This window comes from Zeus faber, assembly GCF_960531495.2.
Source record: "Zeus faber genome assembly, chromosome: 1".
Lineage (NCBI taxonomy): Eukaryota > Metazoa > Chordata > Actinopteri > Zeiformes > Zeidae > Zeus > Zeus faber.
Window position 1 is genome coordinate 24,643,991 of NC_137193.1, and position 17,381 is coordinate 24,661,371.

The following is a 17,381-nucleotide window of genomic DNA, read 5'->3' on the forward strand; positions in this document are numbered from 1 at the left end:
TAGTGATGGGTCAGTTTAGGTATAAGGTTAGAGATGGTTAAGTTTATATATAAAGTTAGAGATGGTTAAGTTTAGGTATAAGTTTAGAGATGGTCAAGTTTAGGTATAAGGTTAGAGATGGTTAAGTTTAGGGATAAGGTTAGTGATGGTTAAGTGTAGGTATAAGGTTAGAGATGGTTACGTTTAGGTATAAGATTAGTGATGGTTAGGTTTAGGTATAAGGTTAGAGATGGTTAAGTTTAGGTATAAGGTTAGTGATGGTTAAGTTTAGGTATAAGGTTAGAGATTGTTAAGTTTAGGTATAAGGTTAATGATGGTTAAGTTTATGTATAAGGTTAGAGATGGTTAAGTCTAGGTACAAGGTCAGAGATGGTTAAGTTTAGGTATAAGGTTAGAGATGGTTAAGTTTATGTATAAGGTTAGAGATGGTTAAGTTTAGGTACAAGGTTAGTGATGGGTCAGTTTAGGTATAAGGTTAGAGATGGTTAAGTTTATATATAAAGTTAGAGATGGTTAAGTTTAGGTACAAGTTTAGAGATGGTCAAGTTTAGGTATAAGGTTAGAGATGGTTAAGTTTAGGGATAAGGTTAGTGATGGTTAAGTGTAGGTATAAGGTTAGAGATTGTTACGTTTAGGTATAAGATTTGTGATGGTTAGGTTTAGGTATAAGGTTAGTGATGGTTAAGTGTAGGTATAAGGTTAGAGATGGTTAAGTTTTGGTATCAGGTTAGAGATGGTTAAGTTTAGGTATAAGGTTAGAGATGGTTAAGTTTAGGTATAAGGTTAGAGATGGTTAAGTTTAGGTATAAGGTTTGAGATGGTTAAGTTTAGGGTATAAGGTTAGAGATGGTTAAGTTTAGGTATCAGGTTAGAGATGGTTAAGTTTAGGTATAAGGTTAGAGATGGTTAAGATTGGGTATAAGGTTAGAGATGGTTAAGTTTAGGTATAAGGTTAGAGATGGTTAAGTTTGGGTATAAAGTTTGAGATGGTTAAGTTTAGGGTTAGGGTGTCGTCCATGTGTAATACATTTTTCGGACTATTGGGGTTTGGGAATAATGGGCTCTCGGAACAATGGCATGGCACCAATGAGACCACCCCTGGTTCGAGCACAAAACCTCATCCAGGGAAGAGGGCATTCTGTCTAGACTCCACAAAGGGCTGAGTGGGCATATCGGGTGGAGTCAAACAGCCATACCAACGCACATCACTAAAACATCGTAGTGGACTTTGGACATTGAACTTATGTGAAAAGACACAGTCAAATTCAGGATCGAGTGAGTGTGACCCTGTGAGGGGTATTCATCTCTTTTCCCATTCTTTCTGAATGAATGGACGGATGGATGAATTTCATGCATTTCATCATTTGTTAGATCAAATTTTTTCAGGAATAATTCGAATGGCATGGTTGGGCGTTTCTATGTTGTCGTAATCATTAAAGGCATCAGTGACGTTTTGCTTCACATTAGTTGAAAAGTTCACGGGACAGTGATTTGATGGAACGATAGTGACCTCTAGCGGTGGCTGCTGTTACATAACATGAAAAACAGCGACAACAAAAAACAACCGCAAAGACCCTCACTTTATTCACATGCCACTTTACTGCACATATTTTGTATTACTTCTTTGTCTACTTTGAAATGATGAGACCAATGTGAGTGGTGTACTCATTTATGCAATTTTCCCTTTTATGCCCCCGCAAACCAAAAAAATCCCAAAGATGCAGATATAAACCTGGACTATTTGAATTTAGATATGTTCACGTATGCCTTTACACTTGCTTAACCACCTCTTACTGTACATCTTTGTGTAGTTTTGATGTGGCGCTCCATGCCGTTCATCTAAAATGAAAGACCATACGTGGGGGAGTAGGGTAGCAGAGCAAGAGGGAAACCTGTCTCTTTTCATGAGTGGACCTGTTGACCTTTTTGTGGGGGGAAAAAAAGGGTGCGCAAAAAATTGTTCTCCTCCCAAACAGCGGTAAAAATGCATCATCTGAAGTATAGGAATTGAGTGTGCAGAGGCTACTGTAATGCCGTGCGATTCATACTGTGATAAATCTGTATAAAGAGCCTGACTGTGGCAATCACAACAGTTTATTACATGCTAAGCTTGAAACAATGTTGTTACTCATCCCCATAAAGCATGGGAGCAAAGTTTACCTGATCTTGTGATACAGCGTGTGTGTGTGTGTGTGTGTGTGTGTGTGTGTGTGTGTGTGTGTGTGTGTGTGTGTGTGTGTGTGTGTGTGTGTGTGCGTGTGCGCGTGTGCGTGTGCGTGTGTGTGTGTGTGTGTGTGTGTGCGTTTGTGTGTATGTGAGAGAGAGCCAGTGAACGCATGACAGTGGAGAGGAGGGAGGCCCAAAGTCTATGCCTGTTCTGGCTCTTACAGGAGAAAAACATTTTCCACCTTTGTTTTGATGGGGTTTTTTTTTTTTTTTCCCTTGTATGACAAAAGGAATGAAAGGAAACCAACATAGCGAGGGTGAGATCCTTTTTATCCACCGGCGTGGGAAATGGGAGGCATGGGCAGCCTGGTGAGTGCTGCCAGCGCTCCTGGAGAACAGAGAGGAGCCCGGGCCTTTATTCTCCTCCATCCTTGTGTGCTGTGTTACCCGGCTGGGGCTCTGCCTACCTGGAGAGAGGTACCCGCCGGCCCGAACAGCCCTTTCAAATTTGTTTTCGTGCAATGCACTTTTTGAGCAGTCACGGTTATGGGAATCATATGGTATTGGTGATCTGTTTCAGGAAGATAAGATAAGCGACAAGATAAACCTTTATTAGTCCCACACCGGGGGGGAATTGACCGAAATGTTCAATATCCATGCGCACGGTTCTCGTGGCCGTTACATTGTGAGTGTTCTAATTATTTAATGTGTTTGTGGGGGGTTTTGTGTGCTGCTTTTCTTGCTTTCAGTCCCAGGATTGCACGCTGATCTTTTTTTTTTTTTACACTATGCAAAGCTAATAACATTGAAGTGTGTCTTGTGGTTATTAATTGATTAGGTCAAGCAATATATATATTTGTTTTCATTATTATTATTATTATTATTATTATTATTACCGGTATTATTATCAGTTAGTCACGGGTGTATCTGCGTCACCGCCTTCTCAACCGATAACGGCGTGACGTCACCCGTGGGGTGGGCGGGGCGACGTAAAGCTTTGCAACATGGCGGCTCTCCGAGGAGAGTCCGGAGGCTGGGGATACTGCCGTTTTTAGACGAGGAGACATGCTCGGACTGGCGTGGTGTAAGATGTGGCGGGGCTAGAGAGAAGAACCACCGCACGCGGCTTTTCAAACGATGCTTGCAGAGGTAAGTCCGCGTCCGCCGAGCAGACGGCCGCGCACTTTGTGTTTGCTGGTGTTGTGTGGTGACAGCTAGCTGGCTGGCTAACTAGCGGCGGGCTAGCGGTGCCCCATAGCCCCCGCAGGTAAACATGCCCGGCGCAGCTTCTCTGTTTTTCAGAAACCGCCTCGGCTGAGTGGCGGCCAGATCAGGATTACACCGCTAATGCGATGAGCCAGGATGTCCGCACTGTCACCGTTGTGCTGGAATTAGCTCGACTGCAGCCGCGGCGATACTATGCGTTTAGATTATGAACAACAAAGAGGCTCAGAAAAGGAGGATTTCTGTATCACAACAAATTCGGGTGAGGTGGGCGTCGGCCGGTTGTCCGGGTGGTTGGAGGCATTCATAGTCAAGTTGTGTGCTTTCCTGTTAACAAGCCTCCTAGTGAAGGGTGGAGCATAAATAATTGGTGAGACAGTTCATTCCCCCAACCCAAATTGATTGAAATGCACCTAATTCACACTGTATTCATTGAGACAGTTCTGAAATTGCTTCAAAATTGAGGAATGAGCAGGATTTTTCAAAATGATTGTGATCGAATAATTACTATCGGGTGATTATGTAATAATTGTGATAGCTCTAGCATCCTCTTGACATTTCTGCAGTTGGCCCTCGAAACTGATTGATTCTCATGCATTTGTTGATCATAGTTGATCAATGGTTTAAAGTTTGGCTGTTGCTCACCAGCTTGACAACTGATGTCATATCACTTTTCCGATGTTGGATGTTGCTTGGTGAGCACTCTTTATGTCAAGCCATTTAGTGTGATGACATGTGACACATTTCAAGGCGTGAGGTTTTTTCTGTGCGCTTAATTTATTAGCTTTAGGGAGACAGGCTGCCGTTTGAGACGTCTTCAGATCAACAAATAGGCTAAACGCCCTCCTCACTTGAGAAGCAGGAGAACTGGCCACAACTCTGCGCCAGCAGGTTAAGTTAGAGCTTTATATAAGGTAATGAAGCTTTGTCCTTCATTATACGACGGTGCAATGACCTCAGTCCAATATTCAGTTTTGGTCATTGTTACTGTAGAAGTCTACTACATCAATGTAAACACTACGCTTGTACGGAACCGCATCCGTTGTGAGAGTGCATTTCAAACGTTTCTGTGTCATTGAACTAAGATATAATGCAAGGACTGAAATATCAGGTTAGAGGATGCCGGTATTACAGCTGTGATGTCTGACCGCCGTTACTCTTATTCATCACCACTGGTCAGCATCACCATCAAAGAGATTTCTGGAAGTAGCGGAGACCCTCTGTACTGATTAGCCGCTGGCCTCTGTCCATTCTACTCACTTCACCTGCATCGCCAAGCATCAAGCTGACTCTCAGTGACAGTGCGTCTGATGATCCGGTCTCTGTGTCTTGTGTCTTAGCTCAGACCTTTCTCCAGGCATCTGCAATTGCAAAGCGGTTTTTAAATTAGCATTTTTAATTTGTTGCTGTGACTGTGAAATGGCCATGTCTGACAATATAACATTGTTTGTGTTGAATGCTGACTAAATACTTATGTGATAAATAATAAATATAATGTTATAAAATCAACCCGGTGAAATGTGTGTACTCTGTGTGTATACCTATAGTTACAGTATACATAGCTGTATCTTGATGTATTACAAAAGGGTGTTCCTCTCAAGGCTAAATCTCATTATAGTGTCTTAATCAAAGCTTGAGGGACATTAAGCCTGCCATGAGGTTCGCATCAGGCCTGTCATCTAGTCTGCCTCACCCTCCCCTTCCCTGCCTCGATGCTAGGAATGTTTTCCTGGGTGGTGGTGACAGCTCTGACTGAAAAGATTTCCATCTTTATTGTCAAATGCACTATTATTTTCCCCTACATTCCCCTTCTCTAATCTGTGAAAGATGACATTTAACCTGTTCTGCAGGTCTAAGCCCTGTCTACTAGTCACTTCTCTCTATTTTAGAGGAGGTTCCCACAAATCATTCAAGTCCTGTCATTGCTCTAGCAAATGAATGGTGGATTGAATGTGTGTTGTTGACAAGCAGGTCAATCCTGCATAGCAGTGTCCCATGCGTCTTTGAGCTTCAGCTTTGCCTGTTGCTCCACCAAATGTTGACTTGGCTTGGTAGTATGGATAATGTCTTGTTAAGGTGGTAGTGAACAGTACAGCTTGGGAAAACAACCTGAGCAGCCAGAATTTTTAGGATCCGCTATGTATATTGCCTCACATAGTTTCTGTTACCATGGATTGCCAGTTACAGTCTATGACAGTGGAAACAGGCCGCCTGCTGTTGACAGGCTAGGCACTGGTATCAAGCTTCCTGAAAACGCCTAACAGACAACACCCAGATTTCAGAATCAATGCTATAATTACATATTGTGAATTTATGCCTTAACATATAGCATATGACAGATTTTTTTTTTTTTACAGGAAAAGCACAAGATACAAAGAGCAAAACAACTATTTAACAAGCTTGTTGGGATGGGTTCTTGTATGTGGTTTTGTTTAATCTAGTTTTGGCTGGCTTTTTTTTGGTTAATGTAAAAAAAAAGCATTGGGATAAATAATCAAATTAAAATGTTAAATTCTTAGTCAGGCTTGGCAGCAGTGAAATATCGAAATTGGATTTAGAACAATGTTGACACTCTAACTAAGACAGGTAGATTGCACCACCCTGTGTAAAGTTTCTTGTCTGATTGCTCTGATGTCTTTCACTCTCTCACGCCTTTTTTTTGTAAACACACCAATGCGATAGGAACTGTGTGAAATGACATCGCTATTGGCACAGTCTTCCATTTGTATTGTGTGCTTTGTTTGAAACTAACAATCAAATTCAGTTAGACAGGGTGGTAGTAGTGCTCAAGTCCAGACTCTAATTTGCATTTTGAAGGACTTGATCTCTTCTTAGACTCCACAATGTATTGACCCGAACTTGGCTCAAGATTTGACAGTGGGCACTCTGAATAATATTTCAAGACCATTTAAGTCCTAAACCGAAACTCAAATTTATGTATTTTTAATACATTTAAGGGTATACATTTTGGCGTTCTAATTTGCTCATTATTTTATTTCTGTCGCTGAAACTGAAAGTGAGATGTTTCTTTGAAAAGAAGCCAAAACTTTTGTGTTTTGTAAATGTAAATATTACAAAATGCAAATGATATATTTCTGGCTTGTTGGTCCATGGAGATCTCCTCCTCCTCCTCTTCACTCACTTTCTCTCCCAGACATTAACCGTGGAGCTTCCACAGGAGAGCTTTAATAGGCTGAGTCAGCTCCTCTGCCATTGCCCTCCCTGCTCTGTTTCCCAGTTAAGCCAGCAAGGCCTGTCCTGAGCTCATAGAAAAAGAAATGTCCACTCCCGAGCACATCTACCCTGACACGTGTGTCTCTGTGTGTGTTTATTTCCCCCGTGTCTGTCTTTGTTTTTTGTGTGTGTGTCAGGTCAACAGTCTAGAAAGTGATAATTCTGTCTCCAGCCATCCCTGATAAGGGGGTTGGGAGTGGTGTGCCTCAGTAAACTTGTTTAAAAAATACTTGAGTCCAAGTCGGCCACCAGTCGCTGTGTGAAGTGCATTTGTAAGGGAGTGTGTTTTTTAGAGAGCGCGGGGAGTTTAGAGTGAATGTACTTACCTACTGCTTGCGTGCGTGCGTGCGTGCGTGCGTGCGTGCGTGCGTGCGTGCGTGCGTGCGTGCGTGCGTGCGTGCGTGCGTGCGTGCGTGCGTGCGTGCGTGCGTGCGTGCGTGCGTGCGTGCGTGCGTGTGTGTGTGTGTGTGTGATTGTGTGTGTGTGTGTGTGTGTGTGTGTGTGTATGTTTTAAGCCAAGGGAGATGAGCTGTTCTTTGAAGTGCCAGTAACCGATTATAAACACATGCACACAACCATAAGGGTTTAGGCATGTGATGTTTAATGGCAGAACATGTATACCGCAGAATAGGTATGGAATGTATATATGGTGTTTTTCACCTCCCTGTTTTGGAACTATAGGTTGACACTACAAATTGTATTGTCATATATCTCTACACCCATGTTTTCCGCATTACAGAATAAATTGCATCTAGTGAGTATGTGTGTGTTGTCATTAGGGTTGAGTGTTTATCACTGGAACAGATGGTCCATGTTTAAAACCCTGAGTAAGCTGCCATGACTCAAGAGTGTCTGTTATCATCCCTTCTAAAGCGCCAGGCTGCTGTGGGCTCATCACTGCACAGGTCACAGAGCCCCAGTGCCAGGCTTCATGCTCGCTGGCTACTCACTAGCACTGGTTGACATCACATCAGACTTGCATTTCCATTTGAAAGGCATTCAAGTACTTTTAACGTGACAGAATGGAACGTACACCATGATGTTGGCTCAACAGTCGTCCAGCTGGCCCAGTCACACTGCAGGAAAATCTCTCTCGACAGTGGATCATGTTTTTTATTAAATGTTTTTGAATAAATGTTACAGCCACATGATTAGAAGTTTTTGGATGTCAACTTGGAACAGTCCAAGGCATGAATCAGTCTCACAACCACAATAAACCCGCTTCTATAAGCTCAAAGTAATTTAAAGGGTTTCAATTAACAATAGAACCGGATTGACTTCAAAGTCAAGATAGGCTTCGGCTCTTTGCTCACTGTGGTTGGTTAGTATGTTGCTCGGGGCATTTAAGTGTAGAGACTACGAGGCCTTATGATGCCCACTGTTAGCGTCACATTTGTTTTTTAATCCCTTTTTCTCGGTTGCATTCTCAAGCGGTTTTACAAGCCCACATTCAAAGGGCAGTTTGATGGAAATCCTTAAACCCTAAAGGGGTGTGTGTGTGTGGGTGGCGGGGGGGGGTGCGCAGTCACCTGAGAGAGCACATGAACCATTGATAACAAATTTGATGGCTGTAAATAGCTGACGATAGTCTGTGAATATTGTAAACATTGTGGAGCGGAGAGATGCTCTCTGTGATTTGGACCAGTGTAGGCGAAAGATAAACACATTGTTCATGCTATCACAGGTCAAGCCAGTGCAAGTGACGATAGGTTGGACAAAAGTATAAATCCCTTTGTTGTCTAAATGGTGAGAATTTGGTGCCTGATCACCAAGCTTAGAGTTTATGGCGCAACATGTCTACTCAACAGTGTGTTATACACTTTATACAAGACAGGCAAATGAATAGGTGTGTCAGCAGCTTATTGTTTGAACTTGAACTTAAACACTAGTTTTAAGCTTTAGACCCTAGTTCAAACCTCGTCTGCTACTGCGGCCGCTTCCAGAACTCTTGCCACAACCATCAGCCCAAATCTATCATTCAATCTATTGTCTGCACCGGAGATAGCTCTGGAAAGAGGCCCAGCGAGTTAGGTCACATTCTAGTGTCCTAGCTGTATCTGCTGTGCTTTACATGTTCAAAGTTATTTACTGCTCCTCATAATAGGTTACCAGTCCAAGGAGGGTTTGTGTTTCTCATTGGAGCACAGGTAAAAGGTGTCAGGTGCCCATAGAATGGGTTTACACACTAGGGAAGCCTGATGTTATAAAACAGTAGTGACTTGCATGTTCTTGCTTGCTATTATGAATATTTCAAATATTTATAAAAATAAGTTTATTGATTAATTTATCATAACAATCGTTTTATTCACTGTGCATAAAGCCTTGTGTGAAAATTTCCCTCAGTTAGCAAATTTGATACATGTTGGTATCAAACATCACAGACGACATCACTGCAAAACCACTGGTGTTGTATGCCTCTTCAATTCCTGATAAACAGTGGGAAATTCCTTGACAATTGTTTCCACCACGTCATCTCAGACAATAGCCCTCCTTGTGAATGGTGCCCATGCTATACGTTGTAAGCTCGCTGAATCCGACACAGTTGGCAGGCGGTGTAAAGTGTGTCATTGAGCTGCCGTAGCTTGCTGTGGCAGAGAAAACAATGTCTTAGTGTCCCGATGAAGCTCTGTCTGCCTCTATCTATATCTATCTGCCCAGCGTGTTATTTAAGGAACTAGCATAAATCCAGGGCGGCCTAGATCCTTGCCACTGATGATCAGACACCGAACACCTCACCTGTCAGCACCATTATCAGATAGCTCCACGCTCAGTGTCTGTGTGTGTGTGTGTGTGTGTGTCAAATGGACTCTTTTTTTCTTTCTTTTTGTACCGTTATAACTTGGTGTATACAATCCACTAAGCTTAGCATGGCCTAGTTGAACCACTTCACCTATACCTGCTGGAGTAAGTTCTTCTGTTTGATGCACAAGCACCCTCACTGTGGCAGGCTCATCCGTCACAGAGAATACGCACACACCACACGCACAGGAATTACTGCTTACCCAGCCTTGCATGGCATGCACTTCTTAAAAAAAGCCCATCAAATCAAAGTACATAGCTCACAGGGTAAAGGATGCAGGGGTGTAAATTGGGTGAACTGCCCTTCAACCAGGGTCTTTGTTCAGGGTTGCCTGTCATCTGCATCTTTATGCATGTGGCACTGTCCTTAGACAAGGCATTAAATCGACTTGGCTCTGCGGGGATGGGGGTAGGGGGTTCTGTAGCTAGCATGTTGCTCTGATCCCTATATACATGAAGTAACTTGAGGGTACTAATCAACAGTATAACATTGCATTATTATTATTATTATTATTATTTTAAAAGACGGTGCATTTGATATGAGCTTACATTAGAGTGCCCTGTCCCGGATGTCACTCCAATTTAGAAGCTCTCAACTGTCTTCAGCTGACCTCAGAGGGTATTTACCCTGCATGTCTCTCTCTGCCAATGGCGCTTATGCTGTGACATGGCTGGCGCTGGCCTTCTAGAACGTCCATGCCTTCCCTTTGCCACATGAGCGTTTGAGAGGCTAATTGTAAATGTGAACTTGGCGTGACCCTTTGAGAAATAAAGCAGGTGAGAATTAGCCATAAAGTTTGCATTATCTAGTTGGTCAAAATTATAGCCTGAGCCGCTATTTAATAATACTAGAGCACGGCTTCCTGCTCGGACAATGACAGGAAACTGAGGATTTGAGACATGCACAGGAGCAGATGCGTTTGTGCGGGTGCATGCCTGCACAAATGTGCGCATTTCCCTTACTCGTTGTCACACTGTCAATATGAAAAATACCCAGTGGTTGTTTAGAACAAATCCTTCCCTGTGGAGACATCCAAAGATTATTATTCTCTCCATCTCTCTTCCAAATGGACAGCCGCCACACAGTAGAAAAGTGCTTTCACTTCACCTGGTCATTGCAGGACATTGTTTTAAGCTATTTTAATATCATATCATTGAGGCTGTTGCTCCTGCCAAGTAGCAAGATCAGAATCATTTGATAGAACTTTAATCAGCCTTGGAGAAATATTAAGTCTTATATTAAGAATTCTGCAAAATAGTATCACTTCAAATTTAGACTGTGATTCACAACTTGTGTTTGTCTTCTGTCGTCATTGATTTTGTTGTGTATGTGTGTTCCAGGCCAGTCTGTCCATTTGGGGATGGGGGAGTCTTGGAGTCGTGTTGTTCCTGGTCACCTTCGGACCCTTCGCCATATTCTACCTGGCCTTCTATATCTTCTGTTTCATTGGAGGGTGAGCAGAACGATAAGATATTTTACACAGAGTTGGACGGTAATATCAGATAATTTATTTTCTCAGATGACATCAAACAAACTATCCAGATACATTGCAATGTGCCCACGTTAAAATTGGCCTCCATTTTGAGTCCTATTCCCACCATTTAATAGTTTAACTTTTCAATATTTGCTATCGTAAAGTTGCCAGCAGCAAGCTAAGACCTTTTAGAATACAAATTTTTGTAAATTTTCTTTGCCATTTTGTGATCTATTCTACTTTGCAGGGGCTTTGTGGTCATTCTGCTTTATGGGAAGATCAACTCAGAGAAACACCTGGAGAAGTGCGAACAGTCCTACCTGCCCCCCACACAAACTGGGATACTGAAGGTGCATGCACACATGCACGAGCACGAGCACATGCATGCACGCAAACACACACGGATACAGAGATGTGCCCAAGAATTAATGGATAAACCTCTCTTAGACAAACAATTATATTTATAAGGTCTCCGGTCTTGATGCAGTTAGCATGCAGATTATCAAAGCTGTTATTGATGTAAGTAGCCTCTAAGCCCCTCGGACCCTTTGTGACGATCACACTTTCTCTCCCTATCTTTCAGACGTTGGATGAGATGAAGCTGGAGCTAAAGCCGATAAAGATTGACAGGAGACTGACGGGATCCAGCTTCATAGATGAACCACTACAGCAGGTGTGTGTGTGTGTCTGTGTGTGTGTGTGTGTGTGTGTGTGTGCGTGTGCGTGCGTGCGCTGCATTGAGAGCTCAAACAGCCATGAACTGCACTTTGTAACGTAACGTTGTAGAAACAAAGCAATGTACAATTAGAGGCGATGAGAGCCATAAAACTGTCCTGAATCCTTAAACGACCTGTCCGCCACTCCCGCAGGAAGTGTGTTGTGTCTGTGTAGTTCACTTTTCACGGATCTTGTGTCACTGGAACAGTTTACACAGGAAAGCCCTGCGCTCGTCTCAGAGAAAGCTGAACTGAAAGTCAACTTCATAGTGAAGCTCACTGCGTTGCGTCAAGACTCGCCTCGTCGTGTGCATTACGCAAGAGGCAAACATTAGCACCTGGGTCACATTTAAGCCATACCTTGAAGTGGCCTATCAGGCTTGGGGCCGGTGATATTTCACCAACCTGCACTGAAAGGTTACAACTGAACCGTAGGGAAAATGGTGTGAAGGTGCGGCCTTGGGCGAGGGCGAGGGAGAGAATGCCAGGCGAGTTGTGTTGCAGATGCAGCATTTTGCGTTGGTCAGATGACACTTAACATCTCCCTGCCCCGTGTGACCGGGTTCCTTCCACTCCCCAGAATGCACAGTGCAGCCTTTTCAGCAGCAGGCCTGCCATGTGCTGCTGCTACCCCACATGACCCCGCTGTCTCCCGTGTCCAGCGTGGACAGAATGATTTCTGGAACGCTCTCCCTCTTAACTCGGCAATGTCCAAATGTTTTTTTTTTTCATTGTTATGCTTTTACTCTAAGCTCGTGTACGTTAGATAATATACAGTATGTGCTGTATTTTATTAATGCATTAATCAATGTGCTTTCCCTACATGTCGTGCCACACAAATCCTATCCCTCTCCCTTATCTGCTTATGTACCGCTCCCCTGCCGTGCGTGTGTGTGTGTGTGTGTGTGTGTGTGTGTGTGTGTGTGTGTGTGTGTGTGTGTGTGCGTGTGCGTGTGCGTGGGCATGTGTGCGTGCGCAGGTGATCCAGTTTGCTCTGAGGGACTACATCCAGTATTGGTACTACACTCTGAGTGAGGATGAGTCCTTCCTGCTGGAGATCAGACAGACTCTGCAGAATGCTCTGGTGCAGTTCTCCACACGGTACAAGACACACACACAATTTACAACTTTTCTGTACAAAACTATCGGTATCGGTGGATAACTTGTATTGATCTAATCTATTTCAACAGCAGGAAGTTAGTTTTTTTTAAGTAATGCATTTTATTTTTTATTTTTTTTACTTCATAGACAATGCCTCTACCCGATTGTCATAAAATTGCATATAAGTAATTATTGTTTCTCAAATTTTTTATGTCTAAATATCTTATCAAACCACCATTAGTCATCCCCAAAATTATGGAATATCACAGTTGAGGAAAAAAAATTGATTTGGTCTGTATCCTCCAGCTGTACTGTTCATTAACATTTTTAGGAAAGTTTTAGGGATCAGGGAACGCCATATTTAAGCCTGAAATTGGACTGATATTCGCTTTGTTATATTATAGTCCTAGCTTTACTTAAGGATGTGTCAATACCTAAACGGATGTTTCAACCATGTTTTTTTTTTTGTTTCTTTTTGCAAATTTTCTGTAAAATCTAGGTCCAAAGAGGTGGACTGGCAGCCTTACTTCACGACTCGCCTGGTGGACGACTTTGCCACTCATCTGCGTGTGTTTAGGAAAGCTCAAGACCGCCTTGGCGACAGGGAGGACAAGCAGAGTATGGACACACACACACAAACACACACACCAGGACCAGATTATTTTGGATAATGCTGTTTTTTTCCCCAAATGACTGTTATTGTCTTTATTTGCTGCGTCACATTATCGTCGTTATTCATTGCTGAGCTGCATGAACGGCTAATCAGAAGCAGTGTTTGAAATCAGGATTTTGATTACGTTGCCGAATGCTGGCGGAAATCCCTTTTAACTTTAATGCCGGTGATGATAAAGATGCTGAATATTCCTATTGCCGACATTGGGGGCGACTAACTGGTTTGTAATTACTGTCACTGGTTTCGTGCAGGGGACATGACGGAGGAGCTGGTGGACTCGTTCTTCGAAGCCGAGGTGGAGCTGGAGAGGAAGATTTGTCGAGATGTGGTGTGCACCTCGCACAAAGAGGAGGAGGGTAAGCACATCCTTTCTCTCCGTCACTGTCACTAGGGTTGGACTGATCCCACCTTTCCACTCCTGATACCAATCTTTAACTTTAACTATCTGCTGATATTGAACGGATATTTACTTTTGCTGAATGGTGTGAACAAAGGCTAAGAACTAAGTTTGGGGTCTTTAGAACATAATGGGGTACACTGCAATTGACATTTCCCCATGGGGACAAGAAAGTCACTTATTTTCTTTAATTACATAATTAATAACATGGAAAACAATTCCGGTCGCTCTGATATCAGAAATGCTTGATATGGCTCTTGCAAGTGGGGAGAATCGACCTTATTTCAGGCTGGTATCTGCCAGGTATCCAATATTTTTCCTCCCTCTCTGTCACTTTCCATTGTTATCCTTTCTATGGCTATACCCGACTCAGAATTGTGTCAGTCAAATCGGATTTGGCTGTTAAATGCGAATATTTGACTAATCGGCGGGTGGGGGGCTGGCACGGCTCTTCCTATAGGCGAGACCGTGTGTAATGGGGACACTTTCTCTCTGACTCTCTCCCCGACCACCCCCTCTTTATGTGTTATGCACAGAAAGTAATACTGACCGAGAAAGTAAAGCATGTTTGTTTGTGTCAGGTTTCCTTCGTGACCTGTGTGAGGTGCTGCTGTATCTGTTACTACCTCCTGGAGACTTCCACAACAAGAACATGAGATACTTCCTTCGGGTGAGTGACTCCCTATCCAACCAGTGCTTACCTCTTTTTTTTTTTTTTTTTTTTTTTTTTTTTTAATTCTTCAGCTTCCACAAGGATAAGTTTCCATCCAAAATGAATGTTAATTTTAAACCTGTGTTAGAAATGTTGAATCAGGTGCTTTTCCATCAGGCAATGTAAAAGACTACCTGAAATTGTATGTTCCTTTTTTATATTTATGTTTTTTATATTTAATAGCTCTCCTGCATTAGATATAGTAGGCATGTGTTATTACCAGTGTTGGGGGCACGGTGTTACTGTAATCATTTCAAATTTGCCTTTAACGAGCAATGTAACATGTTACTGTTCCTAAATTCAATAATCACATTAGAGTTACCAATCAAACAATGATGTTGTTACTTGCGTTAGCCTACATCGGTGCTATATCTTACTAATAAAGGAAGGAATCTGTCTGTCAGTGTCTGTCTCTGTATGTTTTGTGGCGGACTGTAAAGTAGGGATGCAACGGTACACCGTATGTTATCAAACCGCTCAGTGTGCCCCGTACGGTTCAATACCCACACGTGAACTGTGGTATTACGGTACCACGGTAGAACACGCACTGGTTCGACTCAGAGGTTTCATTTCAATAAGTTATTTTACGACTATTATTTATGTGTGAAAAATACTGTTTATACCTGTTCTACACAAAAATAACTAACTATAGTTCTTGTTTTATTCAATTGTTTTATTGCAAAACGTTTTGCATAATATTATTTATATATATATATATATATATATAAGTAACGGAAATTAATATTTGAATTCTACACTATCCTGGACACCCCCCACCTCCAATCAGATGAATTTATGCAAATTATAACAACCCACCAATGAACTTGAACTCACACAGAGCATTACACTAGTTATTTGTGGCACACTACTATCAAAAAAAATTACGCCTTTTAACTTTTACATTTTTGTTTTTAGTTTTTCTTAAATATGAAGATACCAAAACCGCAGTGTCACCATGGCCCCAAAACCATGATACATACCAAACCGTGAGCCCACTCTACCGTTGCATCCCTACTGTGAAGTTAGACAAAGATTGCTTAAACAGTCTCTTTAATGGCTAACCAGTATCAGTATGAAAACGCTCAGGTCATCAAACCTTACTTAATTCACCAAAACAATTAAGTAATGAGTACTGTGTAATACTTCTTTTTGAGTAACGACCCCAACACTGATTATTACACTATTATAGGTTTATTATTTGATAGTGGCATAATGGCTTTATATTATATGTATGACTTATTATTTCCGAAAACGTTGTGATTGTGACAGCCCTCCCTTGGGTTAGGTTGTAGGCTGTACGACTATTTAAGCTTGCCTAATTCTTATCTACACTGTTGTTAGGACTGAGACTATAACCGCGATACCGCTGTTATGTCATGTCACCGTGGTGACACCATTTTTTTGCTTGTGAAAGTTACAGGAGGATATGAAATATTAACACAATAATCATTGTGTAGTTACAATCATTGATTGTATTCCATGCTAAGTTCAAGGACTTCTGGAGAAACTTTTTAGTTGCTCAGCTTGTCATTTGAGCTTTGCGCACCACGCGCAAGGGAGGGCCCATTAAACATATGGGGGATTTATTTTGTGTGTGTGCCATTATTATAAATTATTTGTAAGGCTGTACCCGACTCAAAATTTTGTCAGTCAAATCGGATTCGGCTGTTCAATGTGAGGATGACTAGGACATGGCTGTCTGCGATCGGGACGCACGTAGAGCCATGTACGCGTCCGTGTCTGGGTGCGGACGATTCACACATAAAATATATTCATAATTCCTCTTATTTATAATTCCTCATTGAAATGTTATCCCTGTGCTTTTTTGTAAGCTTCTATCTGTTTTATCCTATTATTGTAATGCACACTGGCGACCAGTAAACCGCAGCGTTATACATCGCTTATCACCGCGGTAAGAAAAACGTCATACCCTCACAGCCTTAGCTGTTGTAAGGATTATCTTTGTAATGTTCTTTGCGCTCTTTGCAGGAGGTATTGGCGCGAGGCGTGCTGCTTCCTCTGATCAATCAGCTGAGTGACCCCGACTACATCAATCAATTCGTCATCTGGATGGTGAGGCCTGACACTCACACCCATCCCTAGAATCTGATAGAATACTTGAAAACTTGAATCTTGAATGAACGAACTAAATGTGTGTGTGTGTGTGTGTGTGTGTGTGTGTGTGTGTGTGTGTGTGTGTGTGTGTGTGTGTGTGTGTGTGTGTGTGTGTGTGCACGTGTGTGCACGTGTGTGTGTGTGTGTGTGTGTGTGTGTAGATCCGTGACTCCAGCTGTAACTACGAGGCCTTCATGAACATCCTGAAGCTGACAGACAAGCCCGCTGAACTGGAGGCTGTCAAGGACAAAGTTATGGAGGAGCTGCAGTACCTCCGCTCTCTTGACACAGCTGGAGACGGTGGGAACACACACACACACACACACACACACACACACACACACACACACACACACAGGTATACATATAGAAAAGCCTCATACAGTATGTATATTGCAAAATACTGCCTTGTTCTCTTGTCTGAAAGTTGCCCTCCCTCTTCCCTCCACACTTCCTGTACCTCAGACATCAACGTGATCAAGAATCAGATCAACAGTCTCCTGTTTGTAAAGAAGGTCTGTGAGACCAGGATCCAGAGGTTACAGTCGGGCAAGGTGAGAACACACTACCTCAAAAAATGTATTTTGCAATATAGATAGATGGTTACTTTATTCATCCCCGAAAGGAAATGCAATGTCCCAGGAGCTCACATAAAATAAATTATAGGCAGTAATACTTACAAACTATATAATAAAAATATAGATAATATATAGATATATATAATAATATAATATAATATATAGAAAATATAACAATTAAAAATGTCAAT

The 17,381-nt window shown here is 42.3% G+C and overlaps 1 protein-coding gene across 1 annotated transcript in view; it reads left to right on the plus strand.

Moving 5' to 3' along the window:
* Positions 1–3,203: 3,203 nt before the first annotated feature.
* Positions 3,204–17,381, plus strand: part of snx13 (sorting nexin 13) — a 30,543-nt gene continuing 16,365 nt past the window's right edge. Inside the window, exons 1-11 of the mRNA XM_080007985.1 lie at positions 3,204–3,315; positions 10,765–10,877; positions 11,146–11,248; positions 11,482–11,571; positions 12,594–12,715; positions 13,215–13,333; positions 13,640–13,744; positions 14,367–14,455; positions 16,487–16,570; positions 16,774–16,912; positions 17,078–17,166. Coding sequence (XP_079864111.1) covers positions 3,304–3,315; positions 10,765–10,877; positions 11,146–11,248; positions 11,482–11,571; positions 12,594–12,715; positions 13,215–13,333; positions 13,640–13,744; positions 14,367–14,455; positions 16,487–16,570; positions 16,774–16,912; positions 17,078–17,166 — 1,065 coding nt within the window. The 5' untranslated portion in view covers positions 3,204–3,303. The remainder of the gene's footprint in view (positions 3,316–10,764; positions 10,878–11,145; positions 11,249–11,481; positions 11,572–12,593; positions 12,716–13,214; positions 13,334–13,639; positions 13,745–14,366; positions 14,456–16,486; positions 16,571–16,773; positions 16,913–17,077; positions 17,167–17,381) is intronic.